This window comes from Passer domesticus, chromosome 4 (assembly GCF_036417665.1).
Source record: "Passer domesticus isolate bPasDom1 chromosome 4, bPasDom1.hap1, whole genome shotgun sequence".
Taxonomy (NCBI): Eukaryota; Metazoa; Chordata; class Aves; order Passeriformes; family Passeridae; genus Passer; species Passer domesticus.
This window is the reverse complement of record NC_087477.1, coordinates 75,659,247-75,679,005: the sequence shown is the minus strand read 5'-3', so window position 1 is coordinate 75,679,005 and position 19,759 is coordinate 75,659,247. Positions and strand designations below refer to the sequence as shown.

The 19,759-nt window shown below is 48.5% G+C and overlaps 1 protein-coding gene across 1 annotated transcript in view; it reads left to right on the top strand.

Moving 5' to 3' along the window:
- NAT8L (N-acetyltransferase 8 like) overlaps positions 1-19,430 on the top strand; it is a 32,711-nt gene extending 13,281 nt beyond the window's left edge. Inside the window, exon 3 of the mRNA XM_064418896.1 lies at positions 12,354-19,430. Within this exon, the coding sequence (XP_064274966.1) occupies positions 12,354-12,721 (368 nt within the window). The 3' untranslated portion in view covers positions 12,722-19,430. The remainder of the gene's footprint in view (positions 1-12,353) is intronic.
- Positions 19,431-19,759: the final 329 nt, after the last annotated feature.

The following is a 19,759-nucleotide window of genomic DNA, read 5'->3' as shown; positions in this document are numbered from 1 at the left end:
CTGCCCTGTCCTGGCATTGCCTGTGGAGGTTTAGTGTTGTCTTTGTAGATGGGACAATCCAACAGATCCTCAAAACACTGCAGTTCTATCCAGTCTCGTGTGGGTTTGCATCTCTTCTGGCTCTGGTTGCTGTAGTGCAGTTTGTATTTGTAAGCTGATCCCCTTTCCACAGGTCCTTTGTGAATGAGCCTCAGTCTGAGGGGCAGGCACGAGGGTGTCTGCTTTCACTAGCCCTGAGCAGCCTGCCCTTCATTTGCCACGTGTCCTCCTGATGGAGCGAGACATGGCCCCTTACCTACTCACTCCAGTAATTTACTTCACAGATGTCTTTCCAATCCCCAGCTCCTGTGACTGGTATTGAGGCTGGGGTTCGCATGCGTGTGGGGTGTGACAAGATGATAGGTGGTTCTCATAGGAGATATGGATTAGGCTTTTGTAGGGACTTTTTTGGCCTGATTGTTGTGGCATGGTAGTCTGAATGCGTGGCAAAGTTTTTTTAATTTCTTTTTAGTTTTAGATATATAGAGAGTTACACATGTAATTTTCATTTTCTGTTAATGCATGATCCACAACACATCCATTGTCTGTGCCCAGCCTGACAGATGTTCATGTATTTATGGATGTGGAATTTTCTTGTGCTGCCACGTTAAATAAATGTGCTAGTTTGGGTCTGGACTAGTGGAGCTCAGTGGAGTTATACCCAAGGCACATTGGCTTTGATGTGCTGGGAGAGGGATGTAGAAAAATGTTGACTTTCAGAAGAGTGGCCATCCAGGTGTGTGCTTTTTCTGCACCACAGCAGGGCTCTGGCCTCACATAGGGCATTGCTACTGGTTTGCTGAGAGTTAAGGGTTGGAGCAGTGTGTGGTGATGAAGGCCCCAGCTGCTTGGGAGGTCTTTCTGGGGTCTGCACCCTGCTCCATTGAAAGATATTCCTTCCTTTGGCAGGGGATTGGAGCCAGATGATTTTTAAGGTCCCTTCCAACCCCAGTCATTGTAGGATTCTGTGACTCGTGGCTGAAGGAGGTGAAGTCCTGAGGCAGTGCTTGCCCTTCTTGCTGTGTGAGGCTCCAGCAGCAGAGAGAGTGGGGAGCCCTTTGCCTTGGCATGCACAGGTGGGGCACGCTGGAGCAGCCTCACCCCAGGGTTTGTTTGGCTGAGTGAGGGATGAATATGGCAGCCCCCAGGGGTTACATATTCACAGGGAGGCTGGAGAAGGAAGAGGGCTGCAGGCCAGAAAGGTGTTCACTGACAGTGGGAGCTGTGGTGGCATGGCCATGGGGAGGTGGTACCTGAAGGATGGTAGGTTGCCTTCTCCTGCTGGAAACCAGCCTGTGTTTATTTTCAAGGAGAGCTCTCATTGCAGTAGTGCCCCTGGCAGTTCTGCCTGTCCCAGTTGCCTCAGAAGGGCTGAGTACCCTCAGATACCATCTCAGGAGGGCTCAGCATCTCCCAAAACCAGGCTTTACAAACACAGTGGGATGAGAAAGCAGTGGTACCCCTGTCTGCTGGTTCTGCCCGGTCATGGAAGTCACCACCCACCTGGCTGAGGGTTGGGTTGAAGATGTGGGAAGGTGCAGATACCTGGAGGTGCCTGCAGCTATCAGTAGGTCAGATCCAGTCCCAGCAGGACTAGGGAACACCTCAGGGTGTGGTGGGGAAAGGGCCCCATTCCCTGCTCTTCCCAAATAGGATGACTGGAGTGTTGCAGGGAGAGGGTCATTGCTCTAGGAAGTTCTCCTGTGTCAGAAGCGTGAAGCTGCTAAAAGCACATTGAGAATACTCAGAATGTTTGCTTCCAGAGAGGTTTGCTAGTTATTTATTCATTTATTTATATGGGTCAGGAGTTGGATTTGCTACAAACTGTAGCATTAGTCCTGTTACTTCCTCTAGCCTTGGATGTCAGAAGTACATCAGACCCCGTTCCAAGGGAAAGGCCTTGTTTCTAGGCATGCTGCAGATAGAACTTGCTTCTTTCCCATCCCTCCATGATAGGATGAGCACCTCTGCAGAGACAACATGCTGCCTTGATGGGTTGTCCCAAGTCTCGTTCTCTTTACCAGTTTGATTATCTTTCCCAGTTTCCCTGTTTAGTCACATGCTCCTTCCCCAGAGGTTAGAGGAATAGGTTTGCCCAGATGTTTGGGGGGCTCATGCAGGTCAGACAGGGTTGGTCCAGTGAGAAATGCCCAAATGAGTGCCCTTGGTGAGCAGCTGGGCAGGACAGAGGTAATAAGCCATGCTCACTCCTTACCTCTTGATCTCTTCCCAATCCATTGTAATGGACTTCAGGGGCTTGTCTGGCTGTGGCAGCTGGTGACAGGGTGGGTTTGTCCCAGCTGATGATAACTGGTGTCCTTATTGGATGCCTGTGCTCTGGAAAGGTTGTGTGTGCAGCACCATTTCAAGGTGTTGTGCTGGAACTAGGAAATATTTATTGCTTGCCATAGGCTTAGGGAGATCAAGCCATCTACCACCTGACTTCAGCCTGTAGTTTTTTACCAAATCTCCACCCTGAACCTCTTATTTTTTCCTAGTGTCTTCCTCAATATTGAGTGGTGAATTCTGCACTGTGGTTTCAGAGAGGATATAACCCCTTATGGTTGCTGTTTCACTCCTATAGATTATAAAAAGCTAGAGGTCAGGGAGGTTTGATTCATTATGTTAACAACAAGGTAGGATTCTTGTGAAGCCACTGTCATGTGCAGAAGGAAAGGCTTTGAGTGCAGCAGAGCCATATTTATTGTGGGTGTTAGGAGAGTGTCCTGCTTGCTTCTCTTTGCTGTGCAGGGTTTGGTGAAGTGCAAATCCCTGTCTGTGAGTCCCCAGTTTGTCCTGGGAAGGAAAGCAGAGGGGCTACCCTGGGATCTGAGACTTTCCTGGTCAGTGTTTCTGCACCACAAATATTGCCTTGTCATTGTCACTCCTTGGCTACTGGGGTAGGAAAGTCCTCATTTAGAGACTCCTGAGGGCAGCAAGATTGTGGCAAGGGAGCTAACATCATACTCAGAAGCATTGAAACATGCTGTGCAGCATGTCTTGGTTGAATATATGCCAATATATATATGAATATATACCCTTTACTTGACTTGGTCTGTTGTGGTTTCTTTTCCTGGGTGGGTTTTTTTTGTTTGGTTTTTGTCTGTCACTTTTTAAATATGCAAATATTCTTAGCTGCTTCCTTTTTTACCTTTTAGGGGAGGCACCTCTCAGCCTTGTTTTTGACTCTGATTTAAAGAGTTTGCATGTACAGTTGAGTTATTCTGTCCTGATGCATCATTATGCCATGTATTAAGTTTGAACTTCCATCTTGGCTGCAATTCATCTTACCTAAGTTTCTCCTGACTGAAAGCAGTTGTTTGCAGTGAGCTCTGTAGGCTTTTGCTGTGTTCTTTTGCAGAAGAGGGGCTCTCCTGAAGAGTGACTCATCTCAGGGGTTGTTGACCTCACAGCAGCATAAAACCTCCTGGAAGTATTTGTACAGCTCAGAATTATGTTTATTATTTAACCTTAAGTAAATGAACCTTAGTTTCTCCCTTTGCTGTGAAGCATTTGGTGCAATACCTATGTAGATACTGGCACTTCAGTTGAATAAAGGGAGTCTTGGCTAAATTTAGACCAGAAAAGTAGTGATGGATGGTACAAATCAGATTGATTCTGTCCATTTTCCCTGTTTGATTTATGGCTTGGCCAACTGCTAAGCTAAAGAAAGCCATTCAATGGTTATTGCTCAGTCCCTTTTTACGGTAAAGCATATAAAGTAAAAGTCAGCCACCAAGTAATGAATTCTAGAACATCCAATAATTGTTGATTTCCCAGTTTGTTCAATGTTTGGAAGTGAAAATTGCTGCAAGGCGAATTCAGTACCTTTTGAAAGCAATAAAGCCATGTAGTGAAAGATTGATGTAGAAGATGGAGACCAAGCCTTAACAATGTCCTTTTAAGGAGCTGGCTCAAAACACAACCAGCAGCACATTTGATCTTGTAAACTAATTTCACTAACAAGGAGCTAATTGTCACATCAGTCTTTTAGAGCTGGCACTACCCAGGTTAGCAAAGCAGGCAGGAGAGCTTGATTTCTTTTGTGCCTAAAACTTCTGAGTAAAAATCTGTCTAAATTCTAGAACACAGGCTTACTTAAGGCCTGACTCTGCAGTTGATCGGCTTGGTGTGTATTTTGCATGCCTAAGGAGCATCTGCCTGAAAAGTTTAAATACTTTTTTCTGATTTGTCCATTCGTGCAGACCAGACTGTTCTGCTGAGCCAGCTCCATTGCACTGGGACTCATCACCCAGTGAGCCCAGAGGACAATGCCTAGCCAAAATCACATCTCCTCCTCTTTATCTGCTCCTTTAAGCTGTTTAATTCCTTGCTTATCGATAACAATTGCTCACATGCCAAAACCACAGATGCTGCCTCGTTTCTCAATCTGTGCTTTCCCCCTGGTGACCCAGCAGCAGGTAGACCCTGGTTGCTGCCTCTGTGGTTTTGTCTCTGCTCTCTCTGTGTCGTGTTGTCCTTTTCAGCAGCAGAGAGCAGAGCGATGGGCCAGGCTACATCTGTCCAGATAACCGGGCTGCTTCTAATCCCCCACAACTGCTTCTGCAGCTTTTGCTTGAGCAGTTGTTATACACTGGCTTTGTTACAGTCTTTGCTTTTCAAGGTGCAGCATGGCCAGCAAAAAGAGCCTGATAGAAGATTTTAAAGTCCTGCTGTTACACTTCTTAATATAGCAGCCTCTGAAATGTGCTGGAAGGGCTGTCTTTATCCCATCTGCGGCATGGATTTCTAGCTGTCTCATCAAAAGCCTGCTCCTGCACTGTGCTGAGCACTTCCAGGGGCTTTGCTGAGCACCCCCTCGGGTGCTGTCACACGTGGTGACACTCTGGGCCCCAGGGGACATAAGCCTGTTTGTAAAATCAGCCAGTGAAGTGCTGACATGGGGCACGGCCACTAACAGCTTGCATTGATCCGGGCTGGGTGCTCGCAAAGCTTTGCCGGCAGTGAGGTGCGTGGGCAGGAGCTGTTGTAAAGGTGCTTCAGAGGAACAGGGTGATGTTTAAAGCAAAGGTTTAAGAAGATTAGAAATGCCTGCTGGGTTATGTCCCCAGCAGTGACAGCAGGAGATGCTGTTTAGGACCAAACCTGGCCATTTCCTGAAGTCCTTTTGCTGCAGAATGTGTTTTTCTTTTTTTCCTGTGAAAATGTTAGAGTGAAAGTAAGCTATAGCTAGCCATCAACTTCTTAGGGGTTTTCTGGGGGCTTTGGCACCCTGAAATGGAATGCCTGTGTTGAAGTAGCTAGGTGCTTATGAGGCTGCACCAGCTCCATCAGAAAGCATGGAGCTGGCACTGATGAACATTTTCGCACTATTACTCTAAATTTCATCCCCACCACCCTTTCCACCCCCAGGTGCAGGTAAAGCTGCAGTGGGGCCATCATCTTTGCAGCATGTGCTGCTGCTCCAGGTTTATCAGCACTGGCATGGTACAGCATACACCATTCTGAATGCAAGTATGGTTTGGGGTTTGCACTGGTGCTTAGGGCAGCAGTTGCCTGCAGTCCAAAACCCCATCACCCTGTCTCGTTTCATGCTCAGGTTTATCAGCTCAGAGGCCAACTCCGAACTCCTGTCTCCTGGGGCAGTTTGAGACCCACTGCTGTGCTGGATTGGGGTCACAGTGTTTGTGGTAGCAAATGGCCATGGATCTGCCCTGTGGCTGTGTTGCAGACTGAATGCTGGATGTCACTGTCATCCCACTGATTCCCTGCTGCTTACAGCTCCAGAGGCTTTGGCTGAGCTTTGGGGTTGTTGCAGGTACCTTCAGCCCTTTGTAACTGCACAGGGGAAAGCTAGCAAGGATGGAAAAGAAGGTAAATGGAGAAGTAGATGAACTGGTTGCTTAGAACCAAACCATCCATCTTTTTTCATGCTTTGTAGGTGATCTCATCCTTGCTGCCCAGATGCTCCATGAATCAAGGAATGTCACTCACCCTCGGCATATAGATGCACTGCCCTGTGCTCTTCCAGCCAGGAATTATTTATAACAGGGCAATGTGTCCTGCAATGGTAGATTATGTGGGGTTATTTATGGGGAGGAAGGTGTCCCACAGCATTTCTCATTTCATGCATGAATAATCCTGTGTCCCTGACATATTTTATTCCCCCAAACCTGGGCCTTGTCTGGTGCAGAGGGATGCTCATGGGTGTCTGGAGTCAGGATCTCTTGCATCTCAACCAGTTTTCATAGCCATAAACTACACTAAAATGTCATTATTTTGTAGGACCCCTCCAGGAATGCCTTTTAACTGAAGTCAAGTGTAGAGTTACTAGCAGAACTTGTGGGAGCTGTCATGCAGCCCTGCTTGAAGCCAAGGGAAACTAGAAAGTTGGGAAGGAGAGAAACTCAACAGGTGGGAAAGATGGAGGTAAGGAGGGATGATAGGATAATGGCATGCCTCATGAACACAGAGATAAATCCCTCCCCATCCTGGCTAGCTGAGCAGTTGTAGTCAGTGACAGGGACAGCTGCTGGCTGTCCTTGGTTGGTCCCTGCACCCAGGCTGCCTGTGTCTGGCTGGGTGGCAGCTGATGTGCCATGTCTGTGCCCTCCTGCTGGCAGCACTCACATCCCAGCAGCCAAGCTGTCCCCAGAAGAGCCTCCTTTCTCCCTTGATGCTGATGTAACTCGGCTGCTCTGCCCTGTGTTTCACCAAGGATGAAGGGGAAGGAGGAGGGAGTGTTGCCTCGAGTGCTGGATGGTTCCTCTTCTCCTTCTTCAAGACCCAGACAGGATAAAAGACCAGGAATTTAAGTGATATCAGCAATACACAGCCAGCTTTGGGCTAGGGACTCTGTCCACTTGCTGGCATGTCCAGCTTGTCTCTTAGAGTGATGTATGTAAATAGTGCTGGCAGGAGGAGAGCCCAGACACTGAACTTTGGGGCTTTTTAACAGGTGAATAGGTAAAAACAGCTCTGCACTGGGTCCTGATTCCCTCTGTACTGCCCTGCTTGGACCACCCCTGCTTAGCACAAAGAACTGCTGCTCTGGCCAAAATCACACCAAAGGATGGCACAGCAGGCTGAGCAAGTGACTGCAAGGGCAAGTCCTCGAAGCGCCATGAAGTGACAGCAGGTTGTGCCTCCTCTGTGCAGGTGTTGCTGTGTGGTGGTGTCACACCAGGCTGTGCTGCAGTCAGGGGTCACAGGGAGGAGTCAGGGAGCATTTGGATCTCGGGATGAGCAAGCCTGTCACTTTTGGCAAGCCTTTAGGTAGATGTATTGAGAGCATGGAACACAGGTAACTGCAGACCCTGTCCTATGGGAAGCACAGTAATTATTTTGAGCTTTTTGGTATTTGGATTTTTTTTCCTTCCCTTTGCCCCTTCATAGCAGCCTGGGGAAAAATGTAGGAGAGGGGTTTGCCCTGTGCAGGATGCTTTCCTGCCTCTGCTGTAGGATGCAGAGGAGCTGCTGCTGTCCTGGTGGGTTCCCAGCAGTGGTGATGGAAACTGCCAGTCCCCTCTTCTGAATGTCACCTGTGACAGCTTTGAGCCAGCAGGGGAATTGCTCACATTTGTGTTGCTGTGACATGCCAAAGCAGAATTGAAAGTCACAGTCTCTGCTTGAAGGGATATTTTCTTAAGAAGTTGAATGTCTGTTTGGAAATTATGTTCCATGCATAAGGCTCTAAGAATTAATGAGAGCTCGGCTACATAGATAGCAGTGCCACCCCTGAAGAAAAAGAGAGAAGACTGGCATGCCTCTGGGCAAGATTTCCATACTTGCCCTGTGCTGAGCTTCCAAGGAAAACTCCTTCCCACGGGATGCATCCATGCAAAATTAGCATCAGCAGCCAGTGGTGGCCTGGAGCTGCTCTGTTCTCTCCCCCTCTCTAAGGAAAACAGGGATAGGTTTTACCTGCCCCAGCCCTCACTCCTCAGTGTGCAGGTGCTGGCACTAGGGAGCACCCAAGTTTTGGAGCAGCAAAGCTTTGCTTGCTCTTGTGGGAATACTAGAATTTTCTAGAAAACAGTGTATTTGAAAAATATGTGACGACAGAGCTTTACCTTTTCAGAGCACCACAATTGTGGGGCTTGGGGTAGTGGCCCCTGCATGCTGAGGGCTTAAGAAAGCTGTTGGATCCTGCAATAGTCAGTCATGTGGGACTCATGCTGGTGAGGAAGGCTGATGTCCCTGTGCCCCCTCCCTTCTAGCACTACTCTGCTATTGCTTTTGGCTCCAGTCTTTCCACCCATCCACCCACTGTCCTTTTATTCATCAAAAGGTGTAGAAGAATTTGCAGCAAAAATAAATGAATTTATTTTCACCCACCATCCATCCTCGTCGGCTGCGTGGGGGAGAGCTGTGCAGCTCATGACAGTGGAGGAGGGTGGGAGAGGAGGCTTGCAGGCACAGCCAGAGGGCTGCATGGCATCCTGGGCAGGAGTGGAGGATATGTGCCCAGTGTGGTGCCACCACTGCGGGGACATCCTTGGGATGTGGTGTCAGCAGCGGTGTGTGGACTCTTGAGGGCAGCCCTGTGCTGTGAGAGATGGATGGATGGATGGATTAGGAGAATATCCTCTTTGGTCTTCAAAAGCTGGGAACCATTCTTAATTTTAGAGCAGAAAGACAGTGCCATCTTGTGTGCTTTCAGGCCCTGAGTGCCATCAGCTGAGGAACCACATCTGACCTTGCTGTGAAGCGTGAGCAAGCTGAAATCATATTCCTTGGCATGCACATCACAGCCATTTTGTGCCTTTTTTCATACATGTGTGCATCACACGGTGGTTGGGTTTTTTTTATTATATGGTTTGAGTTGGAAGAGACCTTTCATGGGCAGGGACATCTTCCACCAGACCAGGTTGCTCAGAGCCCCATCTAACATGGCCTTGAACACTTCCAGGGATGGGGCAGCCACAGCCTCTCTGGGCAGCCTGTCCCAGTGTCTCACCACCTTCATGGTAAAAAAAATTATTTCTTTATTGTATCTTTTGTCTGTGAGTTCCTGATGTCAAGATTGTGTGGTGAGGCAGCAAGCTGAGGAAGTGGAGAGAGCTAAGGAAGGTGGTAGTGCGTTTTCCATGGCTGCTTCTCCTCACTTTTACTTTTGGCAGCCCAGAAGGAGTCAAGAGGGAATGCTTGGTGTTTGGCTGGGAATAGCTAGGACCTCTGGAAAGTGCCTCCAGTGCTTCAGAGTGGTGTTCCAGGGCAGCTGTGGTTAAATGCAAGACATCCATGAAGAACAGATCCTGGTGTGAGCAGGAAGGGCTTTGGATGACCACAGTGATGGGTTGGCAGAAGGTGGAGGCAGGTGAGGGTGAAGGCAAAGACAGAGATGCTGCCATGAGATGAGTATCTGGAAGGGCAGGAGAGTTGTAGCTGTCAGGGTCTGTGTTTATCTTTGCAGCAGTGATTATTTTCAGATAGCATGTGAGAGAGTAAAACGTCAGCTCCTGCTAATAATAGCGCTGCAAACAAGGCTGTTGCTCGTTACTGACAGCTGAGATGAAGTTAGTTTTGTTTCATCCTAGGTATGAAAAAGTGCAAAACCAAGCTGTGCTCTGAGTCAATATCCTCAGCCCAGAAAAGGCCAGGAGGAGACCCTCTCCCAGCCCTGGAGTGTGGCAGTGCAAGGTGGTTTTTCCAGGCTGCTTCCACACTGCTCGAGAGTTAAGTGCTGCTGGAAGAGGGGATATGGTGAGGAGCTGCAGCTGGCTGGCAGAATGGAAAATGTAGAATCATAGGATAGGATGGTTTGGGCTGGAAAGGACCTTTAGAGGTCATCTAGTTGAGTCTGGGTAAAAAGCAATCTGAGGACCTTCAGCGTTCTTGCTGTGAAACTGGAGGGTTTTCCCAGAGGAGAGGAAGTCCCAGCCCAGGGTCAGCAGCACGTGCTGTGATCCCAAGACAGCTTTCAGGGCCGAGTCCCCATCTGAATGGAATGCAGCTGCCTGGAGGAGGGATTTGACATCCCCATGGAGGAAAGCTGTTCCTGGGCTTGGAGCCACCTTTGGGACCTTGAGGTGTCTTTAGTAACCTGAAGGAACTGGCTGCTGGTGATCCTTGGAGCAGACACAGACATGAGGAGGACAGCAGGGTAGAAGTCTTGGGGACTGATGGCACTGGTGTAAAGGAGAGTGAATACAACTCTCATTGTTTGAGCAGATGCGTCCTGTCTGTGGCTAATTATAAGTGTTGTGTGCACAAAACACACTGGGACATGTGCCAGATACTATTTCTTTTCATGTTGAACTCAAAATCATTATAATTAAGCTTTAAAATTGTAAGTAAAAGCTGACAAGGAATGCAGGTTTGCTGTCATGCTGCTTGCAACCAGGTCCAGTCCCTGCTGGGATGGACAGGTGTGGGAGTATGGAGAGAGTGGTCAGAGGGGCTGGGAATGTGAAGGGTTTGGTGGCTCTGCAGTAGCGGGTATGTCCAAATTTGGGTTTTAAATATTCAGAATACCTCAAAGTACCAGAAACGTGCCATTTTACAAATGTGGGAAGTGTTGCTGAGCGAGCTTTAGCAGCCTCTCAGGTTTGGTGGGCACAGAGAAGAGGTGCTTGCTAAGAAGAGAAAATAAGGAATAAAAGTGGGAAGCAGTCGTGGAAGCAATTGTGTAACCTCAGGTTAAGAGGAACCTAGGTTGTTTCTCTGCTTTGAGGGGAAATGAGGCAGACTTGCTGAAGAAGCAGCTCTAGGAGGAGTTGCTGTGGATGGGGCTGGATGAGGGGGATGTGACAACTGTGCCACTGTCTGCAGCCCAGTGGACACCAGCTGATGGCTGCTTCATGGCACTGCTGGGGGCTGCCCCAGGGAAGCATCTCACCCCTGCTCCCCAAGCGTGGGGAAATTCCTGAGCCTCCTTTTTGTAACTACACTATAGGAGTGGTAGCCATGCATGTAGGGTGAGGATCACTGTGTGAGGATCACCTCATGTTTGGTGTGCTCGCCTTGTGGCCAGAGGTGTGATGGATGGGCTGGGGAGTGAGCTGGGCTCGGCCACCACGTGATGAGCACTTCAAAACCAGCAGTGAGCTCTCCACCCTGCAATTTGTATGCGAGGGAGGGTGGCTGCCTGATTTCAGTGCTTGTAGGTGTTTGTCTGGGGTCGTGTCTGAATAAATCACGTTCTGAGATCCAAGTGAGCGCTGGGGAACAAGTCGCGCTGTCAGTGCGGCAGCAGAGCAGAGACATCTTCACTGCTCATGATAAATGGGTCAAGATGGGCCCTGGTGTTTTAAAAATTAGCTATTGACCTAGATAGCAGCAGCATGATGACTTGCTCACAGTGGAAACCAGAGTGAGCATTGCTGGAGCTAGCTGCACATTCCTCTGAATGTGAGGATGGGCCCAGTGCACTGAGGTGAACCTGGGCTGGTTCCCTGCCTCTTATTTGTAGCCAGCTTTTCCTTGGAAGCTGAGCTGTGCCCAGGGAAGTGAGGAAGACCTGGCGCATCTCTTTCAGATGGCTTCATGGAGTCACAAGGTGCATTTTTCCTACAGCAGTTGCAAAGGCACCTCCCACCACCACCCCATGCTTTGCTCTGCTCCAGTGACAAAGTATACTGAGTTGTCTTATTCATGTTTCCCCTGGTTTTTCAGGAGGGGTGGTCCTTTCCCCCCTGGGCTGCCTAACTCTGGTCTTACAGAGATGTGCCATGCATTTGGGTTAGGGCAGTTGGCAGGGTTGGTGCAGAAGATGGAGCTGCTGCCCAAGTCAGGTTCTCTTCTGCTTAGCAGCTGGGAAGAAGGCCATTGCCTGCACCAGGGGTTTCTCCTGTCATGGGGTCTTCTTCCTCTGGATGAAGACATGTTGCTCCAGAGCACTGAAAGTCAGTGCTTTTCATCTGGGCAAGAGACCTCTCAGTGCCCGTGGTTGGCTGCTGTATTGAATAGTGGCTTTCTTGAGTGATAATTAAGCAACTCAACATGCCTTGAGTACTGTGTCCAGTCCTGGGCCCCTCAACGTAGGAAGGATGCTGAGATGTTGGAGCATGTCCAGAGAAGGGCAACAAGGCTGGTCAAGGGTTTGGAGCACAAGTTCTTTGAGGAGCATCTGAGGGAGCTGGGGCTATTCAAGCTGGAGAAAAGGAGGCTCATGGGAGACCTTGTCATTTTCTACGACTCCCTGACAGGAGGATGTAGCCCCTGTGCATTTTCCTTGGGAAAACAACATTTCCTTCACGCTGTCAGGGAAAAAGAGTGTTTGGTCCTTATTTATGGAGGTCATTAGTCCCCACATGACGTGGTTTTGGACCCCAGGCCCTGCTCCCAGATGTGTTTGGCAATGGGCACTGGTCCATCGGGGGTGACTACATGTGCTGCTTTATCTCCCACAGGCTCCTGCTTCTGGGTTGCCGTCCTGGACGGCAACGTGGTGGGGATCGTGGCAGCGCGGGGCAACGAGGAGGACAACACCGTGGAGCTTCGCCGCATGTCCGTCGATTCCAACTACCGCGGCAAAGGGATCGCCAAGGCCCTGGGCCGCAAAGTGCTGGAGTTCGCCATGCTCAACAACTACTCCTCTGTCGTGCTGGGAACCACGGCCGTGAAGATGGCAGCCCACAAGCTCTATGAGTCCTTGGGCTTCAAGCACGTGGGTGTTGTCGAACATTATGCCCTGCCAGGGATGACACGCTCCTTACTGGAGAGAATGTTTTTCCAGGTCCGCTACCACCGCTACCGCCTGCAGCTGCGGGAAGAATAAAAAAACCCCCCCACCAACCAAAACAAAAAAAAAAGTATTTTTTCCCCCCTTCCTCCCCCTTCAAAAATAATAAATTATCCTTCTAGTTCTCATCACCATTGATTTGCCAATTTTGGGTTAGAGTTTTTGTACCCTCACGCCACGTTTTGGTTTGCTCCGTTCAGCTCGATGGGCCGGCCGAGCAGCGCCCCTTCCTCGCATGCTGTAGGTGGTGGTGCTGGGAGTCCTGCAACCCAGCGGGGCGGAGCGGAGCAGCGGCCTCTCCTTCCCAGGTACCTCTGTAAAGCACAGAAACTTACTGCAAAATAGTACAACTGCTCCGGTGTACATAGTCCTCTCCTTTTCCAGGTGTAAGATAACATAGTGATGCATTCATAATAGTGCAGAAATATTACTTGAATGCAGTTTTCAGTATTTCACGCACCAGTAAGTAGAATATGCATTCCTCTTACCGTAATCTACTGGTTAATAGTTTTCAGAGACAAGGTGGGGGGTGCACCCTGCCCCTCCGCCCCAACCCGCTTGCTACAATGCATGAAGAGGAAAGCGCGTGCACGCACTCAAACACATCGCACTGCCGCCACGGCACTGGTGTTGCACTTTTTTTGGATGTGCCTCATTCTGCCAAATGTCTGAGAGACCCCGGGTGCATCCGGTAACCACGACTCCGCTCCACCTCCCCCTCCTTCCTAAGCCAGCACAGACTCGGACCGGCCGAACTGAGCCCCATTGTACCATAGTGTGAAGTTAAGATCAAACCTAAGTATCTCCTGCGCTGTTCCGTAGCCACGCGTAACCTGCAGTCCTGGGCCAGACTCCGCATGTGCGTTGGACTTTCTCTTTGCTGCCTTTCGGGGGTTTTTTTTGTTTGTTTTCATCTGATTTTTAAGGGTTATTTTTTTGTTGTTGTTGTTGTTATTTTTAGTTTTGGCTTTTGCTGAATGGTGTCGTTGAGGCGTAATGGAGGCTGCAGTTCCTATGGCAACACATTTGCACATTAATGTGCGCACCAAATCTCACCACTTCAGAGAAGCAACGTGTGACAGATAATAGCATTTTGGGGAGCACCAGGGTGGGGGGAGCGTACTTATTATCTTAACCAGCTGCTTGTTTGATAAATGTAGATGGCCTCACTGCAGCCTTCCATCAAAGGTAATTAACTGCTTTAATGATGTCAGATTTGTGAATTGTACAATGCAAAAAGCAATGCAAAGCAGATTCGGCATGTGTCTGTACCCGGTATGTATGTACAGTGCCTGCCAACTAAAGAATAACCAAGACTACAGCTTCTTCTAGCCTGAGATATCAACTTTTATAACTTATTTAAACAAATAGCAACTTTGCATGAATTACATCTTGGGGAAAAAGAAGACTGGTAGGTTTTAATTTTTAAAGCGTGGTGTCAGAGGTATTACAGAAAACCATTTCTGGCTGCACTTAATTTCAGGTGGGTAGAGGGGTTTGGCTCTGCTAATACATTTAAAGGGAAAACCCCTTTATTTACTGGGAAAAACAATTATTATTTTATGAAGTATTATGCGTGTGGTGAGGGGGGACACCCCCCCGCCTCATCTGGATGAAGTTGGTGAAGGGGTAGAGTATGTGTTAACCACGCTTGCAAATACAATGAAGAGTCAGCAGGAGAGCTGCAGAAGGAGCTTTAGGGTATGGGGAGAGGACAGGAGCCCTGGGCAGAGGAGGGGACAGACAGCACAGACCTGGGACATGGGGTGCTGTCTGTCCCACTCCTGCCAGGAGCTGCCTTTGCTCTCCAGCCAGAAGCTTTCCCAGCACTGAGATGTGGCTGGCAAAGCTGATGGAGAGCAGAGGGCTCAGTCCATCCCTGCGAGGGCCATGGGCCAGGCACTGGGGATGGAGGAGCCATTTGGCACAGTCCCAGCTGCCCTTTCATTGCCTGGCCTGGGCTCGGTCCAGCCTGTGAGGAGTTGGAGGGGCAGAGTCCCAGCGTGTGTTCCAGCAATAAGGGGGCAACGAGGATGGTGAAGGACACTGTAGCAAGAGACCTTGAGTTTAATTAACAAAATTTCTCTATGGGGCACTATATTTTTAAAAGTCTTTCTATGCTGTACATTTCTCCTGAAGCTGAAATAATGTACTGTTGGTAGGGGTTCTTGTATAGTGTACAGAAATCGGCAGAATATTTTCTTGCTGCATTCAGTGATTTATTAACCGAAGTAAAACAGACAAATATGAAGCGTTAGCAAAAGTTGAAAGAAATAACACAAAAGTTTGTGCCTTTTTTAGTTTATTTTTCTGTTGCTATATAATTACTGCACTAAAACCTTTCAAGAGGGGTAAAAAAAAAACAAAAACAAAAAGCAAAAACTAGTCTCTTAATAGGGAGGAATATGTAAAGTCTAAATTGAACATTAACTTTTTTTATTAGGCTGTTTAATTAAACTAATGTTGCTGGTTTTATTTGATACCTGTGCCTTTGAAATAAAACTCCACATCCTGTCAGAAAATCCAAACCTGGAAAATATCCCACCAGATCCCACAGACACAGAAGTACCATCAGGTTTACCAGTATTTTCTTCTAAAACGTGTAAACTTTAACTGATGATATCACAGTATCTGATTGTAATTCCTGTTGAGTTTGCTGGGGAAGAGGTGCTTTGGGAAGGTGTGGCTTTGGGGGTGCTGTCTGCATTCCTCCCCAGCACACGGAAATGCACTGATAAGGATTGAGTTGTTGCCACTTGGCTGGTGGCTGCCAAGAAAATTTATTCCCTTAATGCTTCTGCCAGTTGCTTTGTGACCAGGCTTTTTGGAAGAAATCCATCTGGTTGCTCCCAGCTCTCCAGCCAGGACAGCTTGTTTCTGAAGGAAAGGGCTGGCTGCCAAACAGGCTGGGATTTGCTCTCCTTGGAAGATGGCACAGGCTGCCAGAGCTGCATCCCTGGTGGAAGCAGTGGGACAGGGGTGCACAACCTCCTGTGTTGTTGCTGCCCTCACACCCAGAGCTGCCAAGGTTGGGCTTAAAAGCACCACATGATACTGTTGTTCTGTCTGCATTCATGGGAAGTTTCCCTAAATGCCACAGCTCAGGCAGGGCTCTGGGGTCAGGGGTGCTGAGTTCTGACCATGCCAGGCTCGCCTGCTGCCAGGGCAGTGTGGGCAGACCACAGTGCAGGGTGACATGTTGAGCTTGAGCTGCCTTTGGCAGATCCATCCCTCTGCTCTGAGCCTTTCAGGGTGCCCTGGTTTAAACAAAGTGCTTGGAAAAGATCAGCACAGCCCTTTCTCTGGGCCTGAGCATCCTCTCCTGACTCTCCCCATCCCAGCTCAGTGGCTGGGTGGGTGAGGAGCAGCACAAGGTGGTTGTGGGATTGGTCCTGAGCAGAAGAGGTGGTGGTCTGGAACTGCTGCCAGGCCTTGAGTCTTGATTCCAATAGAGACCCACATCAGTGTGAGATGGGAGAGGATTTTCCTGTTTGATTTTGGGGGTTTCTCTTTCCAAGGACAACATTGGCAGGAGTGTGAGGAAGAGTGGAGCCTGTCTTGGGTTTGAGCCCAAGGCTGGTAAATGTGGTGGTTAAGACCAGTTCTGATTTAGGTGGAGCTGTATTAGACATGTGAAAGTATTCCCACAGCTGCTCTTACTGTGCACTGCGGGTGGGCTGCTGCCTGCAGAGATGCCCTTTCCTCACCCGGTTGCTCTCTCCTTAGACTGGGGCTTTTTTTGCTAATCCCTGTGCACGAGACCCTGCTCAAGTGTCCTTTGCTTGGAGGGGCTTGGGACAGCCCTTGCTCCCTGAGGAAAGCACTAGGTGTCATATCCAAAAACTAAAAAAAAAAAAAAAAAACAACAGGAAAGAAGGGAAATTTTGCATTACTGTGGCTGAGGTCCACAGCCTTGGGGTTGCCCCAGCCCTCCAGCACAGCCTGGGCCATTCCCTGTGGAGTGAATGGGAACTCCCTGCCCATCCTGAGCAAACTGGCATCTCAAGCACATGTCATATTTGGCAATAAGCTCTCTGGGAAGCTTGGCCCCTAAACAGATCCAGGCTGATAATGCTAAGCAATCAAACCAATGAAGAAAGTGGTTTCTAGTCTGGCTTGAAACCCTTAAATTTGTATTTGTTGTGAATTCATGCTGTGTTTTCCCTCAGTGAAGCAGACAGCACCTGCAGGATGCTTAGGAATGACAACTGTGTATCTGCTGGGAGATGCAGAGAAGTCCAGGGCATTGCCATCAGTGGGAAGCTGTTCTTTTCCCTCCCCTCCATCCCTGTGTGAGATGCTCTCTCTGAGAAAGCCTTTACCTTTCTCCAGAAGTGATCCTGCTTCCTGGTGCTGTGCATGGGTGCAGCCTGCAGGACTCATTTCAGAATTGCCTTTCAGCAAATGCTGGGGACAAATGACCCTGGGACATCTGTCCCCGGGGCTGGGACCTGGGGTTGTTTTATCCCTGTGTTCCTCCCCATGGGAAATGAGGATGATTCTTCAGGTCATGATGCCAGAATTTGAGTCCCTGGGGAGGGGAGGCAGGACCAAGGGTCAGCAGTGGCTCTTGGGGTTGGGATGTGCCTGGTGGGCTGCAGCAGGAGCAGAAAGTTTTGGTGCCAGGGGTGTCCTGGGCCCTGTCCTTGCTGTGGCCAGCTGGAAGAACAGAAAGTCCTGTGGTCAGAATCCCCAAGGGAACTGTGGCTTTGCAGAACCCTGTCCCAATCCTTGCTGCTGCTCACTGATCCACACCCGTATGTGATGCAGGTCTGCTGCCTTTTAATTTGCCAGATTTGCTGGCTGAGGTGCAAATGGATAGAAAGGATAGAAACTGCAGGGACTTCCAAATTGCCAAACACACAAAGGCAGGAACCAGCTCTGGTTACTCTGAATTAACAATCTCACTTTGGGTGTGCTGGGGCCTGTGTTTCATTAGTGCTGGTGTGATGCTCTTGGTATGCACTCTAAATAAAGGCATTTTAATTGGACACTAACTGGAGTCTTGCAGTGGAATATACTGTACCACATAAAGAAAATTAAGTAATGCTAAGTGTTAAATAAGCTTTAAAATGCAAAAGGAAAATTTTCTTTTTTTTCTCCCTCAAAATAGTTTGATCACAGTTAAAATCACTGTTCAGTGCTATCTGTGTATTGCACAATGATCACCTGTGGGAGAGAACATGCTTTTAACATCTAAATATTAGAAGACAGACCTAGTGAGACCAAGAGCATAACAAAGACATAATGCAACTGTAAATTTATTTACAAGTAACACATTTGAATGCAGAAGCAGCTACTCCTATGTAAGTGTAATGAACTTACAGCTAATATTGTTTTCAATTTCTTTTCCTCCAAAGCTTAATCCTTTTGCCTTGTAATATGTATATTTGATTTTTTTTAAATGTAATTAGGTTTAACAAAGCATCAGTTGCTTTGTGAGTTGTACTTATGATTGTGCTGGGCAGTTAGCTTTAAGCAGTTTGTGTGCTTGTGTTATTTTATTAAAGCAAAAGTCTTCTTGAGACAAATGCAGTAAAGGAAAAAAAATAATATTTTTGGTAGTGTTAAGCAGATGTGTGGTATGCATTTGGAAAATGTCCAATGTCAGTTAAAAAAAACCAAACCAACAAACAGGCTAAATTGCTTCCCAGAACTGCTCGTGTTTAAGGCAGTGGCTTACTCACTCACACCTAAATAAGAAACTTGGATTCCCCCAAACAGCCTCTTACTCTGCATCTCCTCACCGTTGTACAAGACCAGTGTGAAATGAGTCTTGTGTTTTCTATGTTCAGCATAGTATGTACTGTACTCTGTAACGGGAAGTGGCTACAAGTCCTCAAAGAAAAACGAACACATTCTAAAACAGCAATAATTACCACTGTAAAGCAAAAGAGCACGTGGGGGAGAGCCCAGGGAGGTGGTTAATGAAGGTGATGCTGTTAGGAGCACGCTGGCAGCAGCGTGTTCCTGAGGGGTGCTGTTGCACCTGGGGAGCAGGATGAAGTGCTAGGGAAGGCCATCAGTCTCTGGAACTGGGTGTCACCTTGGCAGAGAACCTGCCCATGTGGGGTCCTAGAGCTGAGTCTTTGTGAGCCCTTATGCAGTGCAGGCTTTTCACCACAGTTAAGGGTGAGTTATTGCAAATACCATTCCTGGTGGGAGAGACAGACATAAGGAAGAGCTGTCAGAGCCACACAGAGGAAGGTAAACACTTATTGCCACAGTTTTGTACCCCAGCACGCTGCTACTGCACTTCTGGGGCTCAGCAATGGCAGAAAGCAGAATCGATTGCTCCCATTTTCTGTGGAGGGAAGCAGGAGTCAGCTCTGTTGGCAAGCTGCTTGCAGACCATGGAGGCAGCAGCACAAACCGTTCCCCAGGCGTGGCAGGTGCCAGGATGGGTACCAGTCATCCCTTGGTGTGCTTGAGGCTCCTGAGCCGCAGCCTCCGCAGCCCCGGGAGCCAGCCAGCTCTGCAGGGACAGCAGGGTGTCCTCAGGCAGGGGCAGGCCAGGTGCTCTGGACAAACGACTTGTAGGTACTTAAGTTCTGTTCCTGATGGCCGCTGTAACTGTGAAAATTAACCAGACCTGCTGTGATAAATTTGGTTATATAAGGTTTATTTGGTTAATTTTTTATAAGTGAAAACTGAAAAGATGAAAGAGAATTGTAATATGAAAGCAACTGCTGTAAATAATGTACGAATGAATAAAATCTAAAACTTATGTCAGTTTTTTCCTAAACTGTATTGCTGTCAAGTTACTGATGTGCAGATGGTGCCTGCATCTTTTCCAGCTCCCCAGCTCCAGATGGGCAGGCACCACTCATTGCTGCTTCCGTTGATAACAGGGATATCTTTTGGAGCCTCATGCTTGTCCTTAGATTGTATTTCCATGCAGTTCCAGCTCATTCTGCCATGTCCAGAAGCTGCACACAGTAACTGTGGATCAGCCCTGCCATGGGACCTGCCTGGCCCTGGCCACCAGGCCTAGGACTGCTGCCAGCCCCCTGCCTGGCTGAGCACTCACCCCAAATCCCCCCTGAGATCAGAGGTGGCCCTGAGGAATGTGCC